This window comes from Argentina silus (assembly GCF_951799395.1).
Source record: "Argentina silus genome assembly, chromosome: 7".
Taxonomy (NCBI): Eukaryota; Metazoa; Chordata; class Actinopteri; order Argentiniformes; family Argentinidae; genus Argentina; species Argentina silus.
The window spans coordinates 24,182,048-24,194,137 of record NC_139661.1 but is presented as its reverse complement, the minus strand read 5'-3'; the positions used below and the strand labels follow the sequence as shown (position 1 = coordinate 24,194,137).

General features: G+C 44.0%; 2 protein-coding genes across 3 annotated transcripts; one reads left to right on the top strand and one right to left on the bottom strand.

The window, feature by feature from the left end:
- Positions 1–68: 68 nt before the first annotated feature.
- On the bottom strand, positions 69–4,854 carry tchp (trichoplein, keratin filament binding). Of its 2 annotated transcripts, none has more exons than XM_083673495.1 (13): positions 4,759–4,854; positions 4,318–4,556; positions 3,863–4,073; positions 3,345–3,401; positions 2,890–2,958; positions 2,398–2,571; positions 2,106–2,218; positions 1,949–2,015; positions 1,665–1,837; positions 1,472–1,553; positions 1,129–1,314; positions 487–630; positions 69–359 (listed from the first exon to the last, which is right to left on the bottom strand). In XM_083673495.1, exons 1-13 carry the CDS (start codon positions 4,759–4,761, stop codon positions 327–329), a joined length of 1,551 nt encoding a protein of 516 aa, XP_083529621.1. In that variant the 5' UTR covers positions 4,762–4,854; the 3' UTR covers positions 69–326. The 2 variants fall into 2 exon arrangements, with proteins under 2 accessions (XP_083529621.1, XP_083529622.1); XM_083673496.1 differs by having other exon boundaries at positions 4,364–4,556.
- A 732-nt stretch (positions 4,855–5,586) lies between these two features.
- On the top strand, positions 5,587–10,229 carry gltpa (glycolipid transfer protein a). The gene is made up of 5 exons (XM_083673497.1): positions 5,587–5,750; positions 8,171–8,229; positions 8,306–8,439; positions 8,605–8,755; positions 8,963–10,229. The coding sequence occupies exons 1-5, from the start codon at positions 5,648–5,650 to the stop codon at positions 9,143–9,145; spliced, it is 630 nt and encodes a 209-aa protein (XP_083529623.1). The 5' UTR covers positions 5,587–5,647; the 3' UTR covers positions 9,146–10,229.
- The last annotated feature ends 1,861 nt before the right edge of the window (positions 10,230–12,090 follow it).

Genomic DNA, 12,090 nt, shown 5'->3' with positions numbered 1-12,090 from the left:
AATTCTATAAAAAAGAGAGTATATCTTGTATCTTAATGAACATTCATGTAATATTTCTGTCTGTGATTTTGAATGTTGGATTATTTTTGTTGATGAGCATCCACCAGTTTAGGAACTTTATTTCAATACCAAAAAGTAAAGAATCATAGAAAAAGCTAATAATCAAAACACCTCCAATATCATTTTGCTAAATACATGACCAAGTTTCAAAAAGCAAGTTCAGGAATTGACATACAAACTATGATGTTGGAATATCTGATGAATACAGAACTCATTAAAGATTAATTATGCATACAAAAATATATAAAAACAAACATGATTGTTCTTCAGGTCCAGGCTGATCGGGGTCTGCTGCGAATCTACGAGAGGAACACAGAGTGAACATGGAACATCTTGACGGGAGGATCTGGTGAAATTAATCAGGTGCTTTAGCACTTCCATATGCTTGTATTTGACTGGTAATTGTAACCTTAACATAGCCAGTACCTTGTCCTGGTAGCCCTGCTGGGCCATCCTCTGTGTCTCCAGCCTCAGCTTCTCCTCCTGGAGCTGAAGGGCCTCCTTCTCCTCCTGCTCCTCCTGCTCCCCCCTGCACTGCTCCTCCCACCGCTCCTGACGACGCTGTTCCACCTGCATGGAAGAGCCAATCAGCTTGACTCGTCTACATCCCACCCAGAGCCAATCAGCTTGACTCGTCTACATCCCACCCAGAGCCAATCAGCTTGACTCGTCTACATCCAACCCAGAGCCACCAGAAACTGAAGTTGTTGGTTCCTCTTATTGAGCAAATGACGACACACACTAGAGTCAGGCAGATGTTTGATATTATTATGAAATTTGGAGCATATTGTGATATTGTTCTCTCACAGAAAAGTAGTCTTACAACTCCAGATATGTACATGTCTCTGTTTCACCAGACTATATACAACACCGTCCATACACGCCACCATCCATACACGCCACCATCCATACACGCCACGCGCTGCAGGTCAGTCATGTCTCCACCATACCTCAGCAATGAACCATACTATCGTATATCGTGATATACAAGTTATATCATGAATACGAAAATGTGTATATCTCCCAAACATCATACACACCCAAAGCTTAAGGGACCCTGTTACCCACCTGTGTGTTGATCTCCTGCATGCGAACCGTCCTGAGGCCCTCCTCCTCCTCTCTCTCCTGCCGTCTGGTCTGCCTCTCCTGCTCCAGCTCCTGTATGAGCTCCTCTCTCCTCCTCAGAGACTCCTCCTGAGCCTCACGGTTATCCTGCATCTTCAGCTCCAGCTGCTGCTGTCTCCCCACCAGAACCTGTCAATAGAGGGAAAAACAAGACTTGGATTCTCTTCTCATCATTCAGCCAAGTTGTCAAAATCTCACAAGAGAACAAGCACCCCTCATCCAATCAAATAATCCTCTACCAGACACAAGCATTCCTTTGTGTGTTGTCTTGTCCCTGCCTTCTCACCTCCTGCATCAGTCTCTCCCTGGCTCTCCTCTCTTTCTCCCACTCCGCCTCCCGCTTCTCCCACACGCGCTGGGCCTCCTCTCTGACAGGACAGAACACACAGTGACTTCAACCTTCTGAAGCCAAAGCACACAAACAGGCGTTCCCACCACAGTCAGACCTTGCAGCTGAGGGAGTCCCGGGACTGACTGACCTGTACAGGATATCAAACTCGGCCTCCCTCTCCCTCTCTAGCTGAAGCTGCTCCTCAATCACGTGCTTCATCCAGGCGGCGTCGGCCACAGCCCTCTCCCGCCGCGCGCTCTCCAGCTTTTGGTCCTCCTGCTCCCCCTCTAGCAGGGCTGCCAGGATCCTACGGTCTGCCTCCTAGTGGAGGGAAGAGGCATTGCAAACAGTGGTCACTTGAGGTGAGGGGAACCTCAAAAGCGAAATCTCATGTCAATTCACACAGTGTAGTGATGAAACAGGGGGACTTACCAGCTCCTCCTGTACCTGCTGCGCTCTCCTCTTCAACTGGGCTCGGTACTGCCGGGTCAAGAAATGCCTGAGGAAACACACACTCCATAAGAACAACAGCCAACGGCCTGCCGTCCAGTGGGTTTATTGTCTTGTCCCTGGACCCGACCCTTCATACCCTATTTCACATCTTTTCTTGCACTCCTCCACCTTCCTCCTCTCTTCCTCCAGCCTCTCCACCTCCCAGCGCTGCAACAGCAGGGCCTCCTGTTCCTTCTTCAGACGACTGGCCTGAAGCAGATGCAGAACTGCTCACACCAACGGTTCAGTAGCCACTAATTAGGCTTGTGCTATCTTCATAGTCATGCTTATGAAGTGGATGTATCATATACTTCTACAGTCATTGCTTTAAAGGTGAATTGTCCCCTTTTCTTCCTCTGCAGGACTACTGAGGCCTTAGACCTACTTACCTCTTCCTCACGGAGCTTCAGTTCTTCCATCTGTTTCTGGAGCTCCTCTGCTCTCTCCCTGTCCTCTGCTTTTCTTTTCTCCTCGACCTGCTTCATCCTCTTCAGTGCCTCCTGTCGACTCCTTTCATACTCATTTTCAAAGCGCCTCTTCTCCTCCTGGGCAACTGCCTCATGCTGAAGGTTTCAATTGAGAGGTTTACTTCATTGTAATAACTTACCAAGTACAACAATACTTGTAGATAAAGTTGTCAATTCAAGCCCAAATCATCTCCCACTGTAGTATAATATTGTAATGAGGCACAGTTTAAGACTGTTCTCCAAATGTAGTCCATTTCAGCAACATAATACTGTACTCACAGATGAAGGAATGCTGTTTAAATACTCATGACTGTCTTGAAATTAAATACCCGGTTCTGAATTAAAGAGCAGTCACTGAGGTGAACGTCTTTGACAGAGGCAGGCTTAACACTGGCTGTGACATGGGTAGCCTACCTGTTTTTTCTCCAACTTCTGTGTTTGCCATTGGCTTACAACATGATCTTTATGTAATGTTGACTCGACCTGTAGGCACAGCACAACCAGCTTTGTTTGAGACAGAGACAAGACAGAGACAAGACAATGACACTGATAAGCCTGACCTAAACGGAAGGGATACTGGTCAATTTTATATTCTGAACTCATTCTGGGAGTGAGGTTTACAGAAGGTCATGGAACAATTACATCACACGCCCTATTGGTTTCGAGATCAAGTACACTTCTTGACAAAAAACGGTGTCAGTGGTTCCTAATTGTAAGGCCTATTCAGAAGTATCAGGCAGTATTAGTCACCAGATTCCACTGACCTGTGGCATCCAAGGGCATAAACGCCTCGGCCCTAAAACTCTCCTTCTTGCTTCCATCAACAATAGTTTTAATTGCACATTTCAGATACACCAACTGTCACTTACTTTCCGCAACTCTGCGTTGGTTTTCTTCCAGTGCTCCTTCAGTAGCTCTTGTGATAACTGTGTGGTGGGCAAAAACAAACCCCATTTTTGGTCATGAATCTGAGTCAGCCTCATCAAGGCCTCAGCATCACAACTACAGGTCTGCTTCTTCCTCTGACACCACACCTTCTCACTATGTCTGGAGTTTTCACCATGGCTTCAGGTAATGACAGGTATGACAGGTAATGACAGGTATGACAGGTAATGACAGGTAATGACATTTATGTGTATGGATATTAAGCAGCCTTTTGGATATGTTGTGGGGCTCAAGAAAATCTCTGATGATGGAGAGTACATGGACACCTTTGAAACTGGGTTAAATGATGCAGAAACAGGTCAGGGCATCATGGTTGAATTCAGTCGCATGCTCTGGTCAGCCAACACCCTGACACTCCATCTGATGTAATGACGTGTCAGGGCTCGTCTTGTTGTCTAGTGGATGATTGAGGAATAAAGGATGATGAGGTGTAGTCCTCTACCTTCTTCCTTCGTTCCTCTCTGGCTGAGCGGAGGGCTTCCGTCTTCTCTACTAGCTGCCTGGCGAGCGTGGGCTTGTCTGGGACGACCTCCCGGAGCTCAGCCTCCAGCTGGTCCCGTTCCGCCTGCAGCAGGGTCCTGAGTCGCTCCCTGCGCTGCTCCAGATTCATCCTCTTCTCCTCTCTCTGTCCCTCTTTGTGATAGGCTGACATACTGATGGGAGGAGGGAAACAGAGAAGAACTACTGTGGTGTTCCAGTAACAGCCAAAATGATGCCCTGCACACAGTCACTACTGCAGAAGCAACAAAAGAAATAAACTGAACCAATATCCCCAAGTAGGCCCCGAAGGGTCCTGAACCTTATCAAAGACTTTGCATGCATACATCCCAAATCCCATACAATGTGTACAGTTAAGAAATGATTGTATGATCAGTTTCAACTTAATAGCTACCGTACTACAGTACAGCGGAGGGACCCTGCAGTTGTCCGGTACAGGAGTTACCTCTGGTCGTACGACCGACGGGAGCTCCAGTGCGCCTGCCTGCTGCCGCGGACCTCCTGCTCCCGGTAGTACCGCGACTGCAGCTCCCACCGCTGCCGCCGACGAGCCTCCTGTTCCCGCTGCCGCACCATCTGCCTCTCCAGAGAACCGACACGACTCGGCCAGTGTGCGGAGAGGGTCGGTAGCGCCATGACTGCGTTCAGACACACAGCTTCTAAATCAGTTCATCTGACGTTCCGCCGCCGTCCTCAAACACATCCAGCTCGTTAAATTCAAAACATGAAGACGTTAGCTAGCTAGCTCGGAGTAGAAAGTGCTGCCTCCCCAGTCCGGAAAGATCATTCATTTCTATAACAACATCTTGCAAAGATGACTTGTGAATTACTAATACTTACCATTAAATATTCCTAGTCTCAACAGTATAATTTAGAATGATTACGGCTTACAGGAGAAAATCCCTGCACGTCTTCCTGCTCCCCTTCCGTCTCTCCTAGCAACCAGTCCCTGGTGACGCTACGGAACACCAGCAGGGACAAAGGAGGCCGAGAGGAAACTCGTTTTCCACAGAGAACAGAAGTCGTGAGAAGGCAGATCGATGTTGAACTGGCTGATTGCTGATTGATTTAAATGACGTAGCCCATGCCAATAGTGCCAGAGGCCTACTGGCCTACATAAGGTTTTTGATGTGCATTATGTTGTAGGATGTCATGTTTTTGTACTCGTTTAACGTGAGTGACGCCAGGGAAAAAAGTTCTATTCTATATTCTATCTAGGCCTATTCTTCCTCGGGGTTAGTACCGTCACCTGGATATAGTGTACCGCTTCATCTCAGAGACTATAGGCGCTGCAGTGGGACAGGCGATCTGATAAATGATGTACAAATACCTACATTTTTAATGACGATCAGATAATCGTATAGGGAGAGGCGGGGCGGGGCGGGGCGGGGACAGGCGGGGCGGGGCGGGGACAGGCGGGGCGGGGCGGGTCCGGGAGAGGCGGGGCGGGGACAGGCGGGGCGGGGACAGACGGGGCGGGGCGGAGCCGGGAGAGGCTGGGACAGGCGGGGCGGGGCGGGGCGGGGACAGACGGGGTGGGGCGTGGACAGGCTGGGCGTGGACAAGCGGGGCGGGGCGTGGACAAGCGGGGCGGGGCGTGGACAAGCGGGGCGGGGACAGGCGTTCGGCGCAGTTCCGGGTTTTCATACAAATCTGTGTTTTGTTTGAAGCTGGTTCTCCGATTCTGTGCGGCTGTCGTTTGTGTGGCACACTTTGTGCATTGTTCACAATGGCTCTTCTTATGGAGCACCAATTTAAACAGCTTCCAGCTGATAAACAAGTGGAAACTAGATCATTCTTGGAGGCAGTGTCCTATCTTCCGCCATTCTTTGGTAAGTGATCAGGTGGCAACAACTTGTTGTGATTTTATCTCCACGGACTGTTGACAGCATGTGACATTAGAACAGCTGCCTTTCTCTTACCTCTTCGATCGGCAACCTGCCTTAAAGTAACTTAGGAGTCTTACTGCAACAAAGTAACACTTAGACCATCGTCAGTGGAGAGAGTCATAGCTATTTGTTGTGGTTGTCCTCCAACTTCAGCCTTTTCAATATTTCAGTATTTTCCAGAATGTTTTAAATGCATGCAAGTATAGTTGTGTTACCAATGAGTGGATTTGAGTGTCAATTGACAATTCTAGTTATTCAAGAGATTATTAGTAAATTCAGTAAATGATTCTATGAAACAGCAAGACTCTTTCCCCTCTCATCCTTGCATGGTTCAAATGAAAGGTTTTCCTAAATCCAGAGAGATGATTTAGTGATTTAGCCCATAAGCAGGTCTTTACTCACTGAACTAAACCCAACTAGCCCTTATAATTGCAGATTTCTTTAGTCAGGAGTTTGATTTTGTCTGTGGAATATTCTTCTAACTTTGATTAATAGCCTACATGCTCTGCAGTTCATGAGAAGCAATCTGTCAAAACACCTCTGTCAAGCCCAAGCAATTATATGCCACACGGGATAATCTTTTTTTTGGATCGTATTTCTCTTCATTAAACAGTCAACAAACCTTTTGCATGCATAATTTAATTCACTGCCCTCGATTTTAAGTTGTGAAAATTGATTAGCGCGGTGTTGAGTTTCCCTTGTCTATTCACTGGCTGCATGGCACAGCAGGGCATCTTTGTGTGCCTTCATTCTGTATTAATATGGCATAGGTGCTCTATTGAATGTGCCATGTGAAACCCCTTAGAGGACCCAAGTCTGGTGTTGATCTGAACCTCTTTCCATTTCGTCCTCATTGATCCAAATGACCTAAATATGTCTATGCCAACTTTCCTATTAACTTTCATCAACTCTAGAAACTGGATAAGTCTTTGTGCTAACTGTTTCATTTTTGTTCATTGTTTCTATTGTTTGTTGATTTATTAACTAAATAACCATTATACACTACTATTATAACCATTATACACTACTATTATAACCATTATACACTACTATTATAACCATTATACACTACTATTATATTGAGCCATGACTTCATTTTGATCTTTGAGGATATGAGGCTCCTCTCACTATCTAGTGTTTTTGAAACTCAGTGTATTTCTATTCTTTGTTGTGAGGTTTCAAAGAGAGTACAGCTGCTTTCATTACTTTGTCTGGAGTTTTCAAAGCCACTGTTTGGACACAGAAAGTGGTGTGTAAAGCATCCCATAGAAAGGCAGAGAAAAGGGCTGCATTGTACAAAGTGGAAATAGAGAGAGATGAGTGTTTTGGGTGGTCATAATGGTGCCATTCAGGTTAAACAGACAGACAGACAGACAGACTTCTCTACATGATAGGGGAGCACTCTGTAACCAGAGCTGACACAGTTACCACCACTACAATAGACGGCACTCTGTCATGAGTGGTACTTCATCTTGAGCCGCGTGTGGCCGGAATGTCTGCCGTGCACCACCCCAATACCCCACCTAGCCAGGCTCTCAATTATTGAAGTTTGGTAAATGGACTGATGAAATGTGCATGACCAAATCTAATTTTAGAAAAGGTTCAGCAAACAAATACATGTATACAAATATTTAGGTCATTGGGAAATCTTTTTCTGAATTAGTCCCACCTAAAGAAAGATTGTCTGCTGGTTGCTATGAAAAAGCAACTTCCTAATTGAACTTAACTGGTCTTCAAGAGCGTGGGGGCGGTATGGGCCTTGAGATGTCCCCAAGAGAAAGTAGAGAGAATAGACAGGCATTGTTTACAATTCCACTGAAAGTACCACTTACAATTTGCTATTTGTAATTCAGATTGTTGATCAGATAATCAAAGTGCATTTGATGTGGTAGTAGGGGCTTCTGAAAATGTAAAGCAGTGCTGCTTTCAGAAATCGGTCAGGTGACCTGAGAATGGTGAAATATTTTGTTGATTTTAATGTTCACTAAGAGTTCTCTTTGACCTAACACTTATTTGTATTAACAATAATAAGAACATCAGTATCAATATAGTTAAAAAAGGCCATATACTTACTGTCCCCTTAGAAAAGAAAACATAATTTGTCAATGGCTCTCACATGCACTGTTTGACAGAGCATAAATGTCATGGTTACATTTTTAATGTCAGATGTACATTGAATGCTTATTGAGGCTGCAGGTCACCAGGACTCGAGAGCTCCAGGAATGTAGATGTTTTCATATGTGAATTGGGCATAGTGTTATTTCTACAGTACATAAGTGTTATTTCTACAGTACATAAGTGTTATTCCTACAGTACATAGGGTTTTATTTTAACGTTAATGTTATTTTTAAATCTCACTCCAGACTGCCTTGGCTCTACTGTTTTTGCTCCAATCAAGGCTGACATTGCAGGGAACATCATAGTAAGTACAACTATCTTTTCATCTGGTCAAAGTGCAAAAAGTCCATAAAGAAACAATTATTTTATTCTCCTCCTAGAAAATCAAGGCTGTTTATGACAGCAACCCTGCCAGGTTCAAGACCCTCCAACAAATCCTGGAGACAGAGAAGGAGATGCATGGGTCAGAATGGCCCAGAGTGGGAGCTACGTTGGCGCTCATGTGGCTGAAGAGGTCAGGGGACTTTTATCTTTGTGTTCATGACTGGGGCTTGGGTCTGTCTTATTGGTTGTTATCTTTGTGTTCATGACTGGGGCTTGGGTCTGTCTTCTTGGTTGTTTGGATGCATGGCTGTAGGGTACTATGTAGGTGTCTATGCTAATAACTGTTGATCTTCAGGGGTCTACGGTTCATCCAAGTCCTGCTGCAGAGTCTAGTGGATGGGGAGAAGGATGAGAACAATCCAAACCTCATCCGTGTCAACGCCAACAGAGCCTATGAAGTGGCTTTGAAGAAGTACCATGGTTGGCTCATCCAAAAACTGTTCAAGGTAAGATGAGTCAGAGCTCTTGGGATGTACTATACGTCTTACGACAAGTTGAAAAATGTACCAATGTACCAAAATGTATATTTTTTTGTGAAGTGTTTTTTGTTGAGTGTTATACTGTATAGTTTCTGGCTTTGCATACTTGTTTGTCTGTTGTCAATCAGTTTGTGAAAAGTGTATTTTGTCTGACATGTCAGTCTTGCTCTCCAGGCAGCCGTTTTTGCAGCACCCTACAAGTCAGACTTCCTGAAGTCCCTTTCAAAGGGGAAGGAGGTCAAACAAGAGGACTGCCTGGAGAAAGTCAGAAAGTTTCTAGTCAACTTCACTGCTACAGTTGATGTTATCTATGAGATGTACAACAAGATGAATGCTGAGTTAGACTACACAGTGTGACCATCGCCCATAGTTCCACATTCCGTCAATGAGCTGCCTCTCCCAGAGGGCAAATGATGTGCGGTCTTAGTCTAGATTTCTTTGGTTTCCCTCAGGTTGTTGGACAACCCATTTTAAGGGAGTTTGTCTGAGATCCGATGTTGTCACACCCAGTATGTGTTCTGTTAAGTTCTCATCTGAGTGCCTTTACTTGCTGCTCTTAGTTTGTTAGTATGTGTCATTTCTGTTTACTGTTTTTGGCCTATTTCCAATGGCTTATATTTTCTTCCTGGCAATAGCTTTGAAAAAGTAAATGAGTATGCACTTTGAGAAAGTACAGGGGATGGTTGTGAATGAGACTAACCTACATAATCACCAAACCAAAAATATAGTATTCATGATTTTAATGTAATTTGTATTAGTTTTGATTAATATAATAATAATTATACATATTTGTATGCTATATTGATGAACGTTTATCTCTCGTAATATGTAAAATAACTTATTTATTGAAAGAAACTACTTGACATTGCCCTACAGAAAGATAAGAAAGTAAAGTCTAAGTATGATGATGTTTTAATTCGTAGTATTTGTGATTCAAATGGCAAAATGTCCTGTTTGAAATGAAGCCATTTGTTACATCTGATGTTTCTTAGCCATTACTTGATGAGTAACGTTGAAATCATTCAGCCAGACAGTGAAATGTTTGGCTGTTTCATTAGTATGATTTAACTGTGAGGTGATTTCATGTTACAGTATTCTGTGAGAATAGAAAACCAGATTTATTTTACTTGTAAAGTTGTAATTCTGATAGATGAAGCCATTTGAGTGAGTGGGTAGTAGTCTTTAATGCTGTGCACCTAACTGTGCCTTCAGCTGGTGACCCAGGGGGATAAACTCTCACTATCTTTGTCCAGCGGTGTAGAGTTTACAGCATGGGTGCCTCTTGAGCAAAACCAGCAGATCATCTTAGGCAGTTTGAACTTTTACCATGTACCGGAATGTACCGGTATGTATGTGTTGTACCGGTATGTTTACTAAGCAATGCCTCAGTTTCACTGCTGAGTGATTTCTCTCTCCTTAATACCGTCTCAGGTGCCTTTGTAACGGTAATGTTGTGAGGGTTAGGGTTAGGGTTAGGGTTAGGGTTAGGGTTAGTGAGGGTTAGGGTTAGGGTTAGGGTTTGGGTTAGGGTTTAGCACAAAGACTGTCGTTGATGAAGAAATGTGAGTCAGATTGGAGCAAATTTAAACAGATGAAGAATGTTCAGGCAGGGTAGGATACCTCGCCCCCCTGTGCTGTGCAGTAGGTCTCTGCTTTGCCTGTACGTTAGTTGAGGATGTTAGGGTTAGGGTTAGGGGTTAACTCAGAGATGTGTAGGTCTCTGCTTTGCCTGTACGTTAGTTGAGGATGTTAGAGAATGGAAGGTAATTGGAGTGGAAGAGCAACTTACAGGTAACAGTTACTGAAAATGGCCTGGAAATAGCTTGCCTATTTTAACATTGTACACTGAGAAAAAAAAAAATGCAAGTTATTGTTTCTACTTTTCTTGTTATGAAATAATGTATTTCCCTCCACCTCTGAGAAATGGGTATGGATTTCTAACTAAATGTTTTTGTGATGAAAGTTATTGAAGTGCAGTGCATGCAATCTGAAAGAACTGACATTATTTATTTTCAACTCATATTGTAAACTAATATTTTCACAATAAACATTGAAAACATGATTGTAAATGCATCATTTAGTTGATATGAATGATAACGAATAATGTGCAAAAACCTCTATAATTGTTTGTTATAAATGAGACTTTTTTCGACCTTTTTCAGAGACTGTGCGTGTATCGTCCACTTGGGGGCGCTAGTCTGATACTTTGGCCTCAGTCTACTCATCCATTAAAACAGATTTAGCCAGAAGTTGAGTTTGAATTGTCCAGATCTGCAGTAGAAGTGAATGTGGTTTGATCATTTGGGTGCACACAAAATCATACGAGAGGAATAATCCTAAAGCAGTGACGTGCTGCAGTGGGCCGCTGTACCGTGATCACCGCCCTGAACTCTCATAAGAGCGTCTCTTGTTTAGGTGGCGGTGAGCGGGTCCGCGGACGGGGACGCGGCGGCGCAGAGAACAGAGGTGGACTGTTCCTAACGGAGGTAACGGCAGCGGACGACGGGGCGGCCGGCGCACCTACTGCACTGTCTGAAAAGTCTGAAAGATTCACTGGGTTAGATATGCTCGCAGTCAGCTCATCTTTTTGGATATAAGCCTATGAATGAGTTTGGAGAAACAAGCCGAGAGGAATAAAATAATATTATACACTTTTTTTTCCTTTTTTTTTTTAACCTTTTTAATATGAGAATGAACAACTTCATCACATAATGGTCCTTTAATTACACAAAGGTAAGCGCAATTTTTGAAGAATATTTAATAGCATAATCATTTGGAAGCCATACTTAAATGGTTTGTTTGTGTGTTACTCTTTTGAGAGACAATGTATACACCTTTTTACATTTTTTAAAGTTGTGTCTCATTAGAACTTGAGACAAGTAACAGTAAATCACATTTACATTTACATTTAGTTTGTATTACACTGTTTGGACAAGCAGGCCTGAAGAACAAGAGATGTAAGCAGTTCTACAACTCTTCTTTGTCTCTTCTTCATGTTAATTTAACAATCTGTATCATGAAACCTGACAAGCAGACCACTGGAATGTGAAAGCTATTGTAGATGGGGGAGTTTCCCACAACCATTTGCACCCGGAGAGACCCTCTGGTCTCCAGTCTTCTGGATCACGTCACATCCACCAAGCCCAGGGGAGGAAGTCACAAAAGTCTGAGGGGACAGGGTTATCCTTAGGGCTGGCATGTCATCACAAAACATGAATCAGTTTACTACCAGTATGTTAAGTGAACACACAGTCCCTGCCTCCTCCTCCTGACCCATTCTCTTAAACACGCCTGGCAGATGA

What these genes read in the sequence shown, in the direction of transcription:
- gltpa (XM_083673497.1), top strand. Translation starts at nt 5,648, where the DNA reads ATGGCTCTTCTTATGGAGCACCAATTTAAACAGCTTCCAGCTGATAAA. An exon ending in ACATTGCAGGGAACATCATA is followed by an intron (nt 8,230 to 8,305) that starts GTAAGTACAACT and finishes TTCTCCTCCTAG; the next exon opens with AAAATCAAGGCTGTTTATGA. An exon ending in GCGCTCATGTGGCTGAAGAG is followed by an intron (nt 8,440 to 8,604) that starts GTCAGGGGACTT and finishes GTTGATCTTCAG; the next exon opens with GGGTCTACGGTTCATCCAAG.
- tchp (XM_083673495.1), bottom strand. An exon ending in GGTCCCTCCGCTGTACTGTA is followed by an intron (nt 4,074 to 4,317) that starts GTACGGTAGCTA and finishes TCCTCCCATCAG; the next exon opens with TATGTCAGCCTATCACAAAG. An exon ending in AAGAAAAGATGTGAAATAGG is followed by an intron (nt 2,016 to 2,105) that starts GTATGAAGGGTC and finishes GTGTTTCCTCAG; the next exon opens with GCATTTCTTGACCCGGCAGT.